A 21058-nucleotide genomic window follows, 5' to 3' on the forward strand; every position below is an offset into this window, starting at 1 on the left:
GTAGCCCATTGGATAATCACTTTAAAAATGAAATAGAATAGAAACTAGAATATATGCCACTTTATAAGGGCAGCTACTGACAAAGTATTTATTAAAGTTATGCACAAACACAAATATGTTTCTGTCAGTGAGTCATGGTAAAAAAAAAACAGTTTGAAATCCACCACATTACAGACATACAAGTGGTGGGAAATGTAAAAATGAGAAGATAAAGTGAGAATTTGACACCCACTGAAGGGCAGAATGACAAAAAGCCTACAAATTAACTCAACACTATAGCAGTATTCCCATTGCTTCTTGCTATGGGCCCTTCAAGCCATGACAGATGTTGTCAAGTCCCGAATTTGTCCACCCAAGTTCACATGATGAAGCCTTAAAACCCAATGTGTCAATATTTGAAGACAAGACCTTTAAGGAGGTAATTAAGGGCTAACAGGGTCATATGGGTGGGGCTCTGATCCGATAGGACTGCTGTCATAAGAAGAGAAAGACACCTGGGATGTGCCAAGTGAGGACACAGCAAGAAGCCAGCTGCCTACAAGCCGAAGAGAGAGGCCCCCGGGAGAAACCAACCCTGCCAGAACCTTGATCTTGGACTTTCCAGCCTGGACTGTGAGAAAATCAATTTCTGTGTTTAAGCCACCCAATCTGTAGTCTTATTATAGCAGCCCACACAGATTCATATAGTTTTCTAAAACCAAAATTTATTAGAATACTATGGATAACAGAAGTCTAATCAAAATTACACTTTGTTTTATTAAGGTCCCTAATTTTACAAAAAAAAGACTTTTCTCTAAGAAAATTAAAGTTCAGTGGACCTTAAACATTATCCACAGAAATCAAAAATAAGATTTATAAATCCCTATGTAAAACTAAAATACACTATGAGGAATCTTAAGACCACAAAACAAGCAGTACTGATGATTTATAAATGACCAAACCTATGTTCTAAGAAAGAACAGCCAGAAGTGGCAGATAAAGGACATTTTCTGAATGCCTAGCATGATCCAAGGATTTTGTTCGGTATGTCATACACTTCATAATGTTTATCTTTATTAAAAAAGTGCAAAGTATGTATTATTATTTCCACTTTCTAGATGCAGAAAAGAGCCAACCTGGAGGCCTGGTTCTATCTGTAACACAGTGGAGGCCGGAGCCTGGAGGGCCAGGGGTGTAGGGGGAGGGGCAGCTCCCAACAGCTGAGTCACTTTTTAATGCATACACGATATTTTCTAATGTTTTCACCAGAGGTATTTTCGGAAAATAAAACAAGCACCCCATTGCCTATACCTATAGCTTCTGCACAAACAGCCATAAATAATCTGATCCAACCTTCAATTTTACAAATCGCCTTTGTCCATCTCTATGTAATAATTATCCAACCGAATTTTCTTCTCCAGCCACCTAGATCTTAACTGACAATGAAGTGGTCATCAGATCTACTGTCCAAATACTAAATGTCTATGGTCTAAATGCCTGGACTAAAAGTCAATGAAGTGACAATGAATGCCAATGAAGTGGTCATCAGATCTACTGTCCAAACACTAAATGTCTACGGTCTAAATGCTTGGACCAAAAGTCATAGACACAGAGGGACTAATTAAAAGTGTGACTGTCAAGGTAGTGTCATTCCTAAATCCCACTCAATAATCATTACACACAGAGTAACTCAGAAGCAAGGAACCTGAGTAAAAATCAAAAATGATAGAAGAGAGGGTTGGACCAAAGGCTTTAATTTTTAGAAATTAAAAATTACATACATTCTTGAAGTGGAGACTCTCACATCCCATGTGTATGTCTGAAGCACTATCTTTGTAAGAACATGTAAAAGTGTGCTATCAACATTACATCATCGTGACTTACAAGACTATTACCTATATATATTTCTCACTAAATAGTTCAGGAAAACAAATTTTAAACCTTTCTTTTTACACAATTTCTGTGCCCTTTTTGTCTTCAAGTTAAAATAATGAGTCCCTAGAAGTACTTGAAATAAGTGAAAAACAGATGAACTCGGCCTCCTTAATACCAAAAGAGGTTTTTAATTTATAATTTCAATAGTCACTTAAATGTATTAGTGCCATGAGAAACGCTTCTCAGAAATAAAAGTAGGGATAGTAGCAAAGATGTAGGAAAATATGACCTATAACCAATAGAAAACCAGTCAATAGAAACAGAATTAGAAACAACACAGATAAAAGAATCCATAGACAAGGCCATTAAACAGCTATTATAAATATACTCCATGTGTTCAAAAAGTAGAGGTCAGCATGAGGATGTTGAGAAGCTAAATAGAAAATATACAAAAAGATCCAAATCAAACTTTTAGGAGTAAAAAACAGTGTCTGAAATCAGAAATACACTGGATGGGGTTCAAAGTTAAGTAGACCTTTCAGGAAAAAAAAAACACACAGAAGAATAGGGAACTTGAAGACATATTCATAAAAACTATCTGAAGTGAAAAAGAATAAGAAAAAGGATTAACAACAAGGAAAAACAGAGCGTCAATGAGCTGTGGAACAAGCGGTTGTTAAAACTACGTAATTGGAGTCCCACGGAAAACAAGGGAGGAGGGCTAGAGAACAGAAAAAAAAAATTACATATATATTTGACAAAAATAAAAGATGGCATTTTTTTCAAGTCTGATGAACACTATAAACACAGATCTAAGAATCTCAATAAAACCCAAACAGAAAAAAACAAATGAAATCACATAAATGCACATCATAATCAAACTGGTGAAAATAAATAATAAAGACACTATTTATGGAGAAGCAAAGAATGAGATCTCAGAAACAATGCAAGCCAGAAGATATGGAACAACAGCTTTAAAAACTACTGAAAGAAAATTAATTTACAAGTATAAGAAGAAAACATGAGTAAACCTCTGTATAACTTGGGAATGAGAAAACCTTCCTAACCATGACTCAAAAATCAGACAGTATAAAAGATAAGTTCCAAATCCAACTACATTAAAAAACAACAACAAAAAACAACAACAACAACAAAAATTGGTGACGGTAAAACACAGCAAAAGCAAAGCCACTAAAACACATGACAAAATGTGAAAACATTTTTGTAACTTCCTATCTCGGATAAAGGACTAATAGTCCCAATAAATAGATAGTATCTAAAAATTGAGGGTAAAAAAGAACCACCATCCAATAAAATACTTAGCGAAGGATAAAAACAAAGAAGTTCTGAAAACAGCCCTTAAACATGATATTCAACTTTCTTGTAATAAAAAAAAAAAAAAATGAAAATTAAAACTATGCAGAAACACCTACGAGGTGGCCAAAAATGCAAAAGTTTGACAATAAATCTGATGACAAGTCTAGAAAAGTAGGCCCTTTCATCCAATGCTGATGGGGAAGTTTTTAAATGTTAAAATGAAGGGAGCTGCACTTAGTAATATCTAATGAAATTTCACATTAATTTACTCCTTGATCCAACAACCCCACTACTAGTAATCTATCCCAATGATTCAACAGCAAAAGGACAAAATTATTTATCTACTAGGTTATTCACGGGGCATTCTTTGCCATGGCAAAGGTGGAAAACAACACAAATGCCCATCGATAAAGGATAGGTTGAATGAACTCTGATCTTTCCACACAATGAAAGACGAGACAAAGAACAAGAAAACAATCTCTAGTCTCTGATAAGGAATGAGTTCCAGGATGTGTTGTGAAAAAGGCAAAGCATGAAACAGAACATATATGATCAAAATTAAAAAGAGTGGGGAAATACAGAGAGAAACTATTTAATATTTGTAAAAAAGAAAAAAAAAGGGTTCTCTACAGCAGAGAGAAGGAAGCAGGAAAGAGGGCAACAATGAAAACATGGTTTCTCTACAAATATTTTGTTTTACAGGTTTGATTAAAGAATCATAAAGAGCTTTGCATTGAAAAAAATAAGTTAAATCAATAAGGAAAAAACCCAACCTGTAATAATTAAATAACTGTGTAAACTTAACTGTTTATCAGGTTATTAAAACACAGGCAGACCTCAGAGGCATTGTGGGTTCAGTTCCAGACCACTGCAGTAAAGCAAATATTGCAACAAAGTAACTTGAATTTTTTGGTTTCCCAGAATATATAAAAATTATGCTTATATTACACTGCAGTCTATTAACTGTGCAATAGCATTGTCTAAAAAACTATATACCTTAATTAAAAAACACTTTATGGCTAAAAATGCTAACCATCTCTCGGCCTTCACGGAGTCATAATCTTCTTGCTGATGGAGGGTCTTTCCTCAATGTCAATGGCTGCTAACTGATCAGGGTGGTGGTTGCTGAAGACTGGGTGGCTGTGGCAATTTTAAAAAATAAGACAATAAAGTTTGCCACACATTGATTTTTCCTTCCATGAACAATATCTCTGTAACATGCGATGCTATTTAATAGCATTTTACCCACTGTAGAACTTCTTTCAAAACTGGAGTCAGTCTTCTCAGTCCATACTGCTGCTTTATCAACTAACTTTATATAATATTCTAAACCCTTTGTTGTCATTTCAACAATCTTCACAGCACCTTCACCAGGAGTAGATGTGTGACTATTCCTTTCACTTGAACACTTAAAAAACATTGTGGGGTTTATTATTTGGCCTAATCTCAGTCTTGTTATGTCTCAGGGACTAGGAGGCCCAAGGAGAAGAGGAGAAACGGGGGACAAATGGGTTGGTGGAGCAGTCAGAACACACATGACATTTATCAATTAAGTTTACTGTCTTATATGGGTATGGTTCATGACACCCCAAAAACAATTATGATAGTAAACTCAAAGATCACTCACTGATCACAGATTACCATGACAAATACGATTTTTAAAAAGTCTGAAATATTGTAAGAAATATCAAAATGTGACAGAGACATGAAGTGAGCAAATACTATTGGATAAATGGCTCTGATAGACTTGCTCGATGCTGGGTTGCCACAAACCTTCAACTTGTTAAAAATCACAGTATCTGTGAAGCACAATAAAACAAGGTACACCTGCATCTACAAAGAGACAATAAGTATCTTAAACTATTTTTACTATACATCCATAGTTAAACATGTTCTAAGGCCAAACAGGGGTGCAAAATTAAAATTTCATTCAGTACTCTTACTGTTAATAGTAATAGTGGTATTATTTAGAAATAATGTGTGTGAGGGTGTGTGGATGTGTGCATGAAATATAGCAAGATCAATAATTATGTGAATACTGTTAGAAACCAAGATTTTCAGTGTATGAGAAAAAACAAATATAAAACCAAAATTAAGTTATATGTAGTTTTACAGAATTAGAAAGTATGAACTCATGATTTATTGTTCTTTTTCATAACATATGCTTCTTAGCTCATACTTACCTAAAAAACCTAAGAAGCAATGACAGACAACTCAGTAACAATGAGCAACCCTAAACCCCAGACTGTGGTCCCTAAACACCATTTGCTACTAAAAGAGGAGGCAGAAAAATGCATAAGATGAACATTTAATATCTTGTTGGCCAGAGAGCAAGGAAGAACTCAAAGATGAATGGAAGTGAGATGAAGTCACAGAAGCTACAGGAAAGAAGTCCAGGGGGCAGACAATAACAATATGAGTATCAAAAGGACTATAATTAACCGAAACAGACTGAATATTTTTAATAAAATGTTGAGAGCAGGGGACAGTGACTTTGAAGTGGAAGATCAAAAAGGGATATAGGAAGAAAGGAAAATAAAGAAAGCTAAAACAAAAACATATAATTCACTTGTCACCACTGCAGATAACCAAGGCACCAACTCCTTATACTAATGAAAGGCAATTAAGGGCAAAAGTGAGCATTCTTTTCTTACATTTTCTGACTGTACCACATCTCGGAGTGACCAAATAGTCTTAATTGATGAGCTCAAGCTGACAGTGGTGAAAGAGGACTGATGGAATTAGAAAAATCACCATTTTGTGACATGCAAAAAAAATTCAGGCAGCAAATATTGGAGGTCAAAACACACTTTTAAACCAGGAAGATACTTGAAGACCCCACACTCTGAGTTCCCCATTGCAGTAGTCCCCCTCCATTACAATTAGCCCTTTTCTCCTTCTTGCAACAATTCTTTCGCATAAAATTTCCCCTTACCTAAATCCTGATTTGTTTTTCTTCTGACATACTAAGAATAAACATGACCTATGCAGAAACTTGTAAGTTTTTAAGCCAGAATCAGACTTTCCTCTAGCATGTATCTTACAGATCACCTAATTTCTTCATGAGACATGGCTTGTTTGCCACAGGAAGCCCTCTGGAAGGATCTGTTTCATCCTTTTTATTTTGGTAGATGAGAAGAGAGGGACTAGGCATGTGGGTTTCAAAATAAGATAACTTTGGTAAATGACTTTGTATTCAATGGTTCCTTAATAATCAAGTAAGGCAAAGGGTGAGAGAATCAAACTTTCATGTAGTAAAACTACTATAGGAAAGGTGGATGGGAAAGAATGCAATAGAAGCCATCATCGGAACTCATTAACCAGCCTAAGCTCATTAAGAGTAAGATCCCACATGACATGTGCCTCATGAGAGGATGCAGCATGAAAGATATAGACCCATCCATTAAGCATTCCTTTTTAAAAACTTGAACCTTAAATAAATTGAGTCTTCGTAAGCCCCTTCTAGTTTTCAGGAAATACAAAGGACTGAAAAGTGATGCCTTGAGGAGGGAAACAGATGAGCATAGCACACGGACATTCTACATAAAAACGGACCCCATTTTTCACCAAGTCAATGATTGGAGGAATTAAGTGGGATGGGAGTGGGGGGTGGAGGTTTTCTTGACTAAAAGACATAAGAGACACCAATCAAACGGATTAGAACAACAGATTCATGAAGGATTTTTGAAGCCTGCAGGCAGCTTAAGTATGCAGTGAGTACCAGTAATACCAAAGAATGCCAATTAACTCTATTAGTTCGGCAATACCATTACAGTGAGGTAACAATGACCATATATTTACTAGGATAAAGGGGTGAAATATATTTCTAGGATTTGCTTTAAAGTATGTCAGGAGGGGGAAAAAAGGAGCCCTGATAAAGGTTGGTAAACTTTGGTCCCGACGCACCTTGGGTTAAGGTCTTGGTGTACCTTGGGTGATGGTCCTTAGGCAACTGTGTGATGAACCTGGAGGATTTTATTATAGTGTCCTCACTACTTTGGTGTATGTTCTTAAATATTCATAAAAGAATTTAAAACCCCTTAAAAAAAAAAAAGGCATAAACCTGGATCATTGACCACCTATGAGGAATATCCTGAAAAATCAGAAGTGAAAGCAGGATAAAAAAAAAAAATGGGCAGAGAATTTCATACTCTCTGAATTTCCTTTTAAAACCAGGGTCACTCCCAGCCCCAGGCAATGCAGATGTATAAGATTCTATGTATGTCAGGGAAGATAGAAAAACAACAAGTGTGAAAGGAGCTCTCAGGAACGCCTGGAAGCCAGCATGACACACCCAGACCAGAAAAAAACAGCAGGAAAAGGCACACTCCTGACACCATGGCAAATCAGGATTCTCTCACAATCTGCCTTTTTCAATTATTAAGGAACCATTGAATACAGTCATCTTATTTTGAAATCCACATGCCTAGTCTCTCTCTTCTCATCTACCAAAATAAAAAGGATGAAACTAGATATTTGCTCAGATCCTTCTAGAGGGCTTCCTGTGGCAAACAAGCCATGTCTCATGAAGAAATTAGGTGATCTGTAAGATACATGCTAGAGGAAAGTCTGATTCTGGCTTAAAAACTTACAAGTTTCTGCATAGGTCATGTTTATTCTTAGTATGTCAGAAGAAAAACAAATCAGGATTTAGGTAAGGGGAAATTTTATGCGAAAGAATTGTTGCAAGAAGGAGAAAAGGGCTAATTGTAATGGAGGGGGACTACTGCAATGGGGAACTCAGAGTGTGGGGTCTTCAAGTATCTTCCTGGTTTAAAAGTGTTGTTGTTGTTGTTGTTTTTAATATGACTTTTGACCTCCAAATTTACTAAGGCTAAAACTTAGGCTCAGGAATTGCCTGCTTTTTAAATAACTATAAGCAACATCCTAATGGAAGAACATCTTCAGTGGGTTTAATTACTGAAGCATAAGCAGAGGAAAGGCTCCAACTTCCCTCTTGCCTCCTTTCCTTGAAGTGCACAGTGAGTTCTGTTCTTGAAAAATATCTGGCTGGTACTTCCTTTGCTGCCCTGGCACGAAATTCACCAAGACATTAATCTAATCCATGTTGGGACACATCCTTTCATAATAAAATTTGCTCTTCACAGACGAAGCAAACAGTGATGATGTGGAATACAAAAAACTAAAACTCCAGCCATGGTCAAGGACAGAGATAAAAGATGACAGCACATCAGAAAGAACACTCAGAAAACATTTTATAAGAACATGCACCTGAGCCACCAATGAGGAACCCCTGACGCAAGATGTGGCCCTGGCAAGTCACTAAGCAACCTGCGCCTTGCTTCTTCCCTCTCTGATGCCAAAATTATACCTGCTAATACACTGTTGAGAGGATCAAATCAGGAAGTAAAGTATTTTTTAAACTTGAAAGCATAGCTCCTATGATTCTCAGTTTCTTAAAACATATGCCATCTTCTGATTAGCAAAAATACCAGAGCTTTCTTTAATGATCCTTGAAATTTCACAGTCATGTTTTTCTATTTAACCTAAAACATTAAGTTTTTTTTCAAACCACACATATACCCCCTCCCAAGATACAGATTTGTATCTGCCAGCCAGTGGGTATCTATCTCCCCTTAGTGGGCTTGAAACTCTCTGCCTCTGTTGGTAGAGGCCAGTATCATGGTGCCGTCACTCACACCACCACTTGGCTTCTTTTTCTGTTTTCCTGCTCTTATTTCACTCAAGACCATGGCATAGACCTTGCAAGGAACATGAGAACTTTGCACTTAGGCTGCCATAAACAGGATCGGCACTCTGGAATGTAAACTCAGATCTGTAAAAACATGAATGCTGTTAAAAGATGATCCATATAAAGGTTTAACTGTTTCTCATAAGGCTTCTGTGATCTTGGCCCTGTTCTTGGCAGGACACCACCCTGGTTCCCTCTGAGCATAGCAATCAAGTCTTTTTTTAGTAACCAGAAAAGACAATCTACCTCATATATGAATTAATTGACATTAAAAGGTCAAATTATTGTGTAATCAATTCTACTCCTGGAATGATCTAGGCAGATAATCGAGAGTCTTGCTTGGGCTTTTCTATTTCCTAAAAACCAGGCAAAGACAACAGCTAACTCAATGTTCAGAGCCATGGTAAAGAATAAAACTGTGCGTCAATAACACAGCAAGCAGTAGCACCAAGAACAACCTACCAAAAGGAACATGAAATAATAAATCAGTAACTCACAGCCTGGTGTGGCCTGGACTTCTCAACTGTAGGACAAAGCACAGGCTGAGACCATCAGACAGAGAAACCTCGACAAAGTCTCATTCTTCCAGGGCCCCAAAGAGCTCTTTACAGCGTAGGTGTCAAGTCAGTCAAAAGCCAACCCACCTGCAGGCTGGAGCCCTGGGCCTCTAACCCCCATCTGGTTTCTCCCTCTTCTGACCCTGATTAGAAATTATCTCCTGGGAGTCAACTCTCCTGGTTCCATACACCATGTCCTTGGTTTCTACTTGTGTACCAATCATCATAGATCTGATTTAAAAAGGAAAGCAGACATGCAATAGATTATTATTCAGCCTTACAAAGAATGAAACTGACACACACTGCAATATGCATAAACCTTTAGGATATTATGCTGAAATAGCCAGAGACCAAAGGACAAATACTGTGTCAACTCCCCTTATGCGAGGTCCCTAGAGTAGTCAGACTCATAAAGGAAGTAGAATGGTGGTTTCCGAAGCTGGAGGAGGGGCAATAGGGAGTCTCAGAGTTTCAGCTTGGGAAGATGAAAAAAGTTCTGGAGATGGATCATGTGTGAATGTAGTTAATGCCACTGAACTGAACATTTAAAAATGGTTAAGACGGTAAATTTTACGTTATGTGAATTTTATCCCAATACATTTTTTTTTAGAAAAGAAAGCAAGACCCGTGTTTTACAAGTTTTTCTACTGCTCAATGATCCTTGTAGCTGAGTACAGAGCTCCAGACCCAGGCCACTGCCCACCTCTGGAATACCCCATGCTGCTTCCCCAAAAGGGCCCAAGTTGTCATTGTGATCCCACACACTACCTCCCCTCTTTTATACAGAAATCTGGTCCTTCTTGTCCACACTTCACCGCTCATTTGCCCACCTGCTCCTTACTGAACCCCAGGCTCTTTCCTGGGCACAGGAGGGTCAGTGGTGAACATGACTCTGAGGAAACTTATTTTCAGGAGGGAGGTAAGCCAAAACAACAACAACAACAAAAACAAAAACAAAAAACAAGTAATGATAGGAGTGACAAGTACTGGAGGGACTTGGGTGCCAGAACAGAGGAAACAATTGGCAGGGTGTGAGGGGCAGCCTGTCTGAGGCGGGGACATCTGGGCCCTGACCTGAATGACAGGGCACGTTCCTCTGTCCACCCTCTCACATGAACTGAACTCACAGATAATCTTTCAATATCTGTTGGCCACTGAAGCCATGTTTATAAAGCCTTGTGAGTCTTTGGTCCATGTAAGTTAAACAAATAATAGCAACTTATCTCTTATCTGCTTCCAACCAGTCATCCACAGATCTCTGTTGCCAAATAATAATATTGTTCACCTATGACATTATCTACTCATCTCTTTCACTTCTGCTTACAAAGAAACAGGGAAAAAAGTTCTCAAGCCTCTATGTCCCCCATACTGTTGTGAGAGCAGCCAAAATCCAATGAAGATATAAATCATTCTTGCAGGCCACTCTTCCTGTCCCTGCCCACGTCCTGGTGCCACCAGGCCCTTTTTACCATTCTTGTTTGTGCTTAATCTGAGACTTGAAACCCTGAGCAGGAATCCTTTCTCAATGCTCAAGACACAATAAAATATTAAATATGGTGAGTCAATAACACACTGTAAGAAGCCCAAGTAACTCCCCAAAGAGGCCTATCTAAATCAATACTATAAGCCCCAGACACAAATACCCTCAACATTTTCTGTTCCCTAACCCAAGAAAAACTGCACTGAAGAGTACAATTGCTTACTTGAGGGACATTCTCTGGCCAATATGACAGAAGAAAGTGAAGCATCTATAGACCTGCCATGGTTCAGGTCCAAGGCAAATGTCTAGCCAAGAAGAAACTAAAGGTAGCAGCTCTTGGTTCAACAGAAAGAATGGTTTAGGAGTGAAATCTGCTCAGGATGACTACTCTGGTGGGGTGTGGGGAGCCAGTGTAAGCTGCTACAGCTGTGATGGCAGGCAATTTGGAGAGAGAGAGAGATATATGCCATTCCAAATATATATCCTTTGATGCAGCAATTCTTTATCATGTGCTTTTCGTGGGTACTGTCCTGTCTCGCTTTCCTAATCCTTGCTCCACCTGTACCTGCCATTGCTAGGTTGCTATCTGTATTCCCCATGGCCCTGGAAAGCCAGATGGAAGGAGACCCCCCACCTTTTCACACCCATGAAGCAATCCCAACATCAAGCACATGTCTGGTGCATGGCAAGCATTAAACACTTCAAATAAATCAACCATGGGGATTGTGAGTGTCCTGGAATCTTTAAGTATAAATCCATTTAAGTTTTTAAAACTCTTTTAAAAATCAGAGTGAATGAGTAAATTAGACTACAACTATAAGGCTGAATGCTGTGTAGCTATTACATTCTATCACTGTAGTTTCAAGGTCCTCCCAGGGCCTAACTGGCTACTGTCAGCATCAAGGCTAAAATAATTCAAGAACTGAGCAGAGTTCCTACCCTGCCAACTCCCCAGAAGCTAGTCTAGTGAGAAAAAAAAATCCAAATATCCCTATTAAAAGCCTCAGAGTGAAACCAAGAATTTTTGCCTGGGCAAAGAGAGAGGAAACGGGAGAAACAAAAGAAAAGAACAGGGCTCTGCCATCACATCTCATGCCCAGCAGCACACCAGTCCTCTCTGCTGTCCCCAAAATGCAAGTTAAAAAGTTACACTCACTGTGTTAGTGCAAATAACATAGCGCTGGTCTGATAACCGTGTCTGAGCATGAGCAAGATGAGGAGAAACACACCTAAGCAAGATACTGGACAACACAGAAGCAGAACAAATGAGAACGAGGTGTTCAAACGAGAGATTCTGTCCTAGAAGAAAATGGAACACTCCGAGAAGCAAAGGAAATTCTCATGAATGATTCATATTCTCACACAATAAAAACATGAATAAAACTAGAGCTCAGAGATGAGATGGTGAAATAACAGAGGTGAGAAGGGAGATTGGAAACCTCAGGAAATGAATAGAGGATAAAAACATAAAAAAAAAAAAAATTGGTAAATAAGTTCAAAGCAGCAAAGTATGGAATACATTGGAATATTTTACTTAGAGGAAAGAGTTATGAACAGCATGGAGAGTACGGTTGAAAAAGGCAGATAATCAGAAATGAAAAGCAAATCACAGCTGTCCAACATAAAGTGTTCTTGATGTGGAGAATGCAATAAACGGAACGTAAATGTACTTTTAAAAATATATATACAGAATATGAAAATTTCCTAAAATGATTCATCAATCTGCATATGGAGAGAGTACATCAAGTTCAAGAAAAATTTAATACAATGGGCTCCAGGCAGTAACAAATTGTAACCATGTTACTAAACTTCAACAATAAAGACAGTTATAAACACAAAAATCACATCACCTAAAAGGGGAAGAATCTCAGATCGGCCTGAGATTCTTCCCACTGCCACAGTAAATACTGAAAAATCCCAGAGCAATAGCCACTAAGCTCTAGAGTATGGCCATGGACTATCCTACTCAGCCAAGGTGTCATTCAAGTCCAAGAGCAAACGACAAACGTGCAAATGTGAGTCACTTTGGAAGGTTGAAAACAGGAATGTAATCAATTAAAAGATGAGCCAAAATAAAAGATTCTACATTGGGAAAGCTATACCTGAGTAGAAGCATTAAATTAATCTAAATAGAGAAAAGAGCCAAACAATGGAAAGCACAGTTACAAAACAGGAATTACAATGTAAAATTAATAATGAAACTTTTTAAAGAGATTAGAGAAGTAGGGGTAAGAATAAGAATGCTTGTTTCCCTGTTCTTCAGGATGAGAAGTCAATAAACATCAGAATTGAAACACTATTTTAAAGATACAATTCTAACCTTGTAATGCTTTCAAAAATTGCTTCCCTTAACCTTAAGTGAACCTTTTAGAAAATAAGCTCTCTTGTGTTAAAGAAACATTTATTTGCAGTTTAGTTTCACTACAGCTTCTTTTCCTTTTATTGAAATCAAGCAAAAACTGAATACTTTTATTAGAAAACAGCAATGTTAGAAAAGTTGCATTTTTATATTTCTATCCTTCATAACTATCCTTGTACCTGTCTAAATGAATTGCAAAGTCATCCAAGATGATGTAAGCCCAGTATGACTAGAGGTCACCTGGGGTGGCTAAGATGTGCGGCCAAAGGTAATTTCGTCTTTGCACCTTTCAATGTTAATTAATGTCTTTATGTTGAGCATGCACCATTTTTATCATTTTATGTAAATACAAGCTGGTTCATCTTAATTTAAAAAACAAAACGGGCTAGGGAAAAAAACTTGCCAAGATGTTAACAGCAGTTAGTATTGGATGGTTGATATGGATGACAATTTTCTTCTTTGTATTTTTCCTAGAAACCACGGCCCCCATCCAAAAAAAAAAAAAAAAAAAAAAAAACATTGTCAAAGAATGAGAGGTGAAGTTGAAAGTCTATGTATGGTAGCTTGTAAAATGTTAAGAGAAAAGGCAAAACCAAAAAACCATGTGTATTAGAGGAGCGATTTGTCCTGGTTAAAGGATTATAGGTGACCCTTTTCCTTCTCTTATCTATTTTTTAATTTCTAAAGGTGAATGGTGAACATTTATTACTTGTGTAATTAAAAAGTCACCTCTTGGTTTTGGTTTTTAATAAAATAGACTTCTCAGAATGAAAGGGCTGCCAACTCCAAAGATCCCTGAGTGGTGAGAGGGAGATTGGCTGGTGCCTGCAGGAGGGGCTGAGCCTCAGGTGGAAAGGATGAGGTGATCCCTGAATTCCTGTAGGGCCCAGCAGTCCAGTGATTCTCTTGGTGTGTATGTGGAACAGGGGATGAAGGCTGTCCCACATCAGACAAGACTCTAACATTTCCCCCATTACAATAGGTATGCACACCCAAGAACACGTTAGTTGTGTCAGACATAAGTACGTATGGCTCAATGCATACTCAGAATAAAGTAGCATGGGACAACACACCACTCAAAAGCCTGTCAAGCTCCAGCTAAGTTGTCTACACTTATTGCTGTTATATTTGATGGTTAAAGAACAGCTCGAAAAGCAGGTGAGATTCTAAAAGGAATTACCTTCAAGCTCCACCAGCATGCAGGTACGCAGTGTGCTCAGACATTAAAGTTTGAAAATTCCAACTGAAACAAAACTCACCCATGGCTATGGCCCAGTAAACGTCTGATCCACTCAGTAACTTACCACATGCTATGGGAGAATAAACCTGGGACCCGGGAACTTGGAGCAGAATTCGAAATGGAGCCACCCGTGCATTGGAGTCCAGAACTGCATCCAGAGCGCCTACCAGGCGACCTTCAAAAGAGAAAGAAAGCGTACCTCTGAGCATAGGGACTGACCTGCCCAAGCAGCCCACCTGTAGCACTACTCCCTGTGCAAGGGCAGCGCAGTATCTGGACACCACACACTGCTGCTGGCCAGTTCTTCCACACATACCCTCCAAACCCACCCTGCAAAAGCTGAGCTCCATGGGGCCCGGGGTTCTGGCTGCCTTGTACTCCTTTCCCAGCATTTGGAAGAGAGCCTGGCACTTCTGGACACTCAGCAGATTTGCAGAAACAGTGAACAACTGAACAAGGGGCCTGGACAAGCCACTTAACATAGCTAAGTGTGAGCATTCCTCAGGGTCTCAATAGGAGAGGCACAGAGCTGGAGATCTGGTGTCAGAATACTTGACTTGAATCCCCGCTCCACCACTTTCAAGCTGTGTGACCTTGGCAAGTTACTTAACCTCTCTGTGCTCTTATTTCCTTATTTGTAAAATGGAATGATCACAGTATACCTACCTCACTGGCTAACTGAGAATTAAATGAGTGAAAGTATTCAGCATTCAAAGTGCTTACATTACTATCTGGCCGTAAAAAGTACTATGTAAGTAAGCATGGTCCATCATTGTTATTTTGTCATCATCTAAGGTGAAAGATCTGCCTACCAAGAACGGCACTGTGGGAAGCCGATAAGAAAACACATTAAAGTCCTTTACAGACCACATGCAATGATAAGCGTAAATGCTTATCATTCCATTTTAAGGAAGGCATGATTCAACAGCAGACCAAAAATAAATAAAATGCAGCATTGGTTCTTCCATAATCTTCCACTGCCTGGGAACCAAGATGGCTGAGAGGATTAAGCTCCTCACTTTACATATAATTGCTCTGCAATAAATAAGCCCTAAGTTATGGCCACAAGTCTCCTGAGCAACTAATATACATACTTTTGTTTTTAACAACCTCAAACATTAAGTTGAATCATTAGAGAATAAGCAACTGATTAATACTTTAAATCCCCAAATACTGTAGTTACGTGTTTCATAAAAGCTTTGACATCCTCCTATATAATTACAGTGTAACCACCAAAGTCAGAAAATTAACACTGATAAATTCCTACCCTAGAATCCTCAGATCTCATTCAAATGTTACAAAATATCCCAATAATGTCTTTTTTGCTACAATGAATCCAGTTCAGAATCACATATTGCATTTAGTCGTCATGTCTCTTTGGTCTGTGTGAGTATATAGACATGTCTCAATCTTTGACTTTCATGATGCTTTTAAAAATTACAGGCCAATGTTTCTGTAGAATGTCTCCCAGTTTGTATTTGTCTGCTGTTCCAGCACAATTAGATAATAATTTAATTCAGGTTATCTCTGGCAAAAATCACAGAAATGATGTGTCCTTTTCACCATATCCCACCAGGTGGCAAATGATGTTGATTCTGTCCTATTACTGGTAAAGTTCCCTTTGCTTACTTAAGATAGTGTTTGAAAAGCTACACTGTGAGGTTAGCCCTTTCCCCCTTTGTAATTAACAAGTATTCTGAAGAGAAATACTTTGAAACTGTAGATTTCCCATTCCTCATATTTTCAATTTATTCAATTATTTATACAAGTATGGTTTCATGTTTTCCTACTTTATTCAATGGGTTATAATCCACTATAATTATTTTGATGCTCAAACTGTCTCAGATTTGGCCAGTGGAAGCTCCTTTAAGCTGGCTTCTGTGTCCTTTGTACATGTCCCCATCATTTTGTACTTTCAGGAACAATAAAATAATCAAAGTTCATCTTGTACTTTTCCTGCTCCACCCTTAGAATCAGCCATTTCTCCAAGGAATCCAGGTAGGCTCATTGCTAACAAGGTGCTCCAAGAACTTCTCAGTGGACAGAGCTGGGGACAATATGTTGTCTGCATATATGTATGCATATGTATGTGTAAATATATTTATACATACATTCATTGACATGTTACCTATTTTTCTTTTTATATACATCTATATATATAAAAACTGAGTTAACGTCCAGTTGCAATCTAGTACTTCCAATCGCGATACAATACCTGTGTTTGTTCTAGTTTCTTTCCATATTTTCAACTCCTTTCTCCAACACAGAGAAATCCTAACTTCCATCGTCCTTAATATATTCACTTATCGATATACCTGCTGCTACCATCGTTCCCTCCCTAGCAGATGCCCTCCTCATGCTACCCAAGCTTCAACTGCCCATATACCCCATGCCCCACAACAACCTTGATCTGCCCCACTTAATGATTTTAGGGGAAGAAGGAAGAAAGGGTACATGGGTTTTTATAGCAATTATTCCTTAGGTGGCTCAGTTTTTGCCTCCTTACTGGTTTGCTCCTAAATTATAGATAACAGAGGGTCTGAAAGCTTACTGCTGGATAAAGGGTCTGCTACTTTAAAAATGGAATCTGAGCAGCAGCTTAGCATCAGTTGTGGTTAAAAACATAGGTGGGGGGGCAAGAGCAGGGTTAAAGATGCATTTGTATCAGACTGATAAAACATGTTTGCCTATCAAAGATTGGGGGTGGGAGAGATGAGCGAAACTGATGGGAATTAGAAAAGGGCTATAAAACCCCCACCCATCCCGCACACATAAACTTGGCACTGCCACAAAAATTAAGAGATCTGTGGTAGAATCCATATCTAGTTTGGTAAAAAGGAAAATCAGAGCAGCCACGACACATGAAAAGTCTTTCTGATTGGAAAAAATAGAGATTTCTCTCTTCAAGACTCAGGAGCTTTTGCAATGATCAGGATGTTTTATGCCAACACATCTAAGCAATCTAACCCCTTCAACTGGTGGAAAGGTGGGGAAAGCATCAATTAAAAAGCAAAAAGGGGACTTCTGATTTCAGCTCTAACACATAAGGGGCTTGGGAGTTGTCATTCTCGTCCTAACAAGAAAAAGCTGAGCAAATTGAAAATCAATGACTTGTCTTAGACCCATCAGAGAACTGAGGTCACAGGTCAAAACACAACCCTAAAATCTGGAGAACCTGGAGAGTCCATAGTCACAACTGAGACTGGCCCACCTGGAACAGAAGCCACGGGAGCCAGTAGGAACTGGCAGGAACACTTAAATGGTGCTAGGAGCTGCATGTGGACTAGCATGAGTGGGAAACTCCTGACAACAAGAGCCTTTGGGGCCCCCAAAATTGCACAGGTCTATCCCTAGGAATCACACTGGGTTCTCATTATGAAAGCCAACAAAGATCTGCTAGTGGCTCCCTAGCTGAAGGGACATCATCACCATGCAATACACTCAGAGCATTCTCTATAACAAGGGCCCACTCCCTAAGGGAAAGACCTCCCAGAGCCTAGCCCAGCTGAGGGAAGGGCATTTCTCAGACTCCAAGCCCCTCTAGCCTCCTAAGGAGGTGGGGTTGGAGGCAGCTAAGAAACACTGTGAAGGGCACAGTCCAGAGACACAGGCCCATTACGGACTGAGATTCACTGACCACAGGACACTTCTGCTCCCCTATGCTTTACCACAGTGGCTACAGGCTCCAGAGTGATGGCTGTGGATGACAGCTGAAAGGGCTGCCAAACTCCATCTGAGAAGATGCTCTTTAAAAAAACCCAAAGACAAATGGGGGACCAAGTCAAGGGCACCTGAGGAATCTAAAATCTCTAGCCCCACAGCAAACATTAAACATAGCCCGTCATAGTCAGAACAGCATAAAACTCACACTAAAGAACCATTTCTTCAGTTCTTACTACCCTATTCATCATGTCTGGCTTTCGACAAAGAAACAAAAACTACTGAAAGACAAGAACTAACACAGTCTGAAAAGACAAAACAAGCATTAAATGAGTCTCATACTTGGCACAGATCCTAGAATTATCAGACAAAATATTTCAAATAACTATAATTAGTAGGTTAAGGGGTCCAATGAAAAAGGTAGGCAATATGTAAACACAGACAGGTAATGTAAACAGAGAGATGAAAACTCTAAGAACTAATTGATCTAAAAGATAAATGTTTAAAATAGTGAAAATGCATTGAGTGATTATAGCATACAGAGAAGTGAACTGGATGACAGCAAAGTCAGAATGAGAGGGAGAACTTGAAAATAAGATACCTTGCTTCATGAGAAGTAGTGTAACATTATTTGAAGGTGGACTTTGGTTAGTTTGAAACATATCGCAAATTCTAGGACAACTACTACAAAAAATTTTTTTAAGAAGCATAACTGCTATCCTAAGAGTAGAGAAAAATGTAATAAAATATCCAATTAAAACCACAGAAGGCAGAAAGAGTTAAAACCCAAATACAATGACTAGAAAACATATGGTAGATATTAATCCAACTATATCAACAATCACTTTAAATGTAAATGGTCTAAATACTCTGACTAAAAGACAGATTTCAGGATGGATAGGGGGGGCAGGGGAAGCCCAGTTATATGCTGTCCACAAGAAACCCACTTTATTAAGACTCAGATAGGTTAAAAGTAAAGGGATGGCGGGGGTGGGGAGGGGAGTTTAAGAAATAAAGGTATGCCATGCTAACACTAATGAAAAGAAAGCCAGACTAACTATATTAATTTCAGACAATAGACTTCAGAAGAGGAAAAAAATATCAGTAATGAAGAGGAGCATTAAATAATAAAGGGGTGAATTCTTCAAGATGACATAGCAGCCCTTAACATCTATGAAACTTATAACAGGGCAACAAGATGCAGGTACTAAAAACTGATAGAACTGTAAAGAGAAACGGACTATTATAGTTGGGGATTTCAATGCCTATCTTTCAGTAATCGATAGATTAAGCAGGCAGAAAATCGATAAGGATAGAGTTGACCTAAAAAGCACTATCAATCAACTGGATCTAAATGGCATGTATGGAACATTCTATCCAACAACAAATTTCATGGAACAGTCACCAAAATGAAGTATGTTTTATGACCCAGAAGATGCCCTGACAAATTTAATAGAAATCATATAAAGTATGTTCTCAGATCACAATGGAATTAAACTAGAAATCAGTAACAGAAAGATTATTGGACAATCTCCAAATATGTGGAGGTCAAACATACTTCTAAATAACACATGGGTCAAAGAAGTCTCAAGAGAAATTTTTAAATATTTGAACTAAATAAAATGAAAATACAACTTAGAAAAATTTGTGTGAACAGCAGTGCTTAGAGGGAAATGTATGACAATAGATGCATAGATTAGAAAAGAACTAAAAATCAATAGTGTAAGCAACTTCTGTAGGAAATTATAGAATGAGCAATTTAATCATAAAGAAATCAGAATAAAATCATAAAAATTGAGTGAAAATTAGCAATATTAAAAATAAAGAATAAATAAAACCAAAAACCGTTACTTTGAAAAGATCAATGAAATTGATTTCTCTCTAGGCTAATGAAAGAAAAAGGAGAGAAGATACTAGTTACTAATATCAAAAAGTAAAGGGGGGGTCATCTCTCTTAATATTAAAAGAATAAAGGAATACTATGAACAACTCTGTGCCCATAAATTTTATGACTTACATGAAACAGACCAAGTTCTTAAAAGACATAAATTATCAAAATTTACACAAGGAGAAATGGATAATTCGAATAAGTCTATATCTAGTAAAAAATTGAATCAATAATTTGCCACCCCCCCCCCGAAAAAAAAAAGAACACAACAGGTATATATGGTTTCACTGATGAATTCTACTACATATTAAGACATGATAACAATTCTCTATAATCTCTCCCAAAAATATGAAAACAAAAGGAACACTTCCTACTCATTCTATGAGGCCAGCATTATCATAATACCCAAACCAGAGAAAGAGATTACAATTAAGGAAAACTACAAATCAATCTCTCAGGCAAAAATCCTCAACAAAATACTAGCAAATAAATTCAACAATGTATCAAAAAAGTTATACACCATGAGCAAATGGGACTTATTCCAGGTATGCAAGGCTGGTTTGACATTTGAAAAATCAATCGATGTAATGCACCACATCAACAGGCTCAAGAAAAAAAATCATGTAATCATATCAATTCATGCAGAGAAAGCATTTGATAAAATCCAACATCTATACATGATTTTAAAAAATTCAGCAAACCAGGAATCAAGAACTTCTTTCGTCTGATAAAGAACATCTACAAAAACCCTATAGATAACATCAATTAACAGACCTAAATGTAAAATGCAAAACCATAAAACTCACGGAAGAAATTACAGGAGAAATCTAGATAGCCTTGGGTTTGGTGATTACTTTTTAGAGACAACACCAAAAACATGATCCATGAAAAAAAAAATCGATGTTAGACTATTAACATTTAAAAGCTTTTGCTCTGCAAAAAACATTTGAGAGAACCAAAAGACAAGCCACTAAGAGAAACTATTAGCAA

At 38.0% G+C, this 21058-nt stretch overlaps 1 protein-coding gene across 7 annotated transcripts in view; it reads right to left on the reverse strand.

Annotated features, from left to right (window-relative positions):
• TBC1D8 (TBC1 domain family member 8) overlaps positions 1 to 21058 on the reverse strand; it is a 96030-nt gene that overhangs the window by 39157 nt on the left and 35815 nt on the right. For all 7 annotated transcript variants that reach the window (XM_016157259.2, XM_016157261.2, XM_016157256.2 and 4 more), the window contains exon 2: positions 14585 to 14695. In XM_016157259.2, the coding sequence (XP_016012745.1) occupies positions 14585 to 14695 (111 nt within the window). The remainder of the gene's footprint in view (positions 1 to 14584; positions 14696 to 21058) is intronic.

Source organism: Rousettus aegyptiacus, unplaced genomic scaffold (genome assembly GCF_014176215.1).
Source record: "Rousettus aegyptiacus isolate mRouAeg1 unplaced genomic scaffold, mRouAeg1.p scaffold_m13_p_7, whole genome shotgun sequence".
NCBI classification, from domain to species: Eukaryota; Metazoa; Chordata; class Mammalia; order Chiroptera; family Pteropodidae; genus Rousettus; species Rousettus aegyptiacus.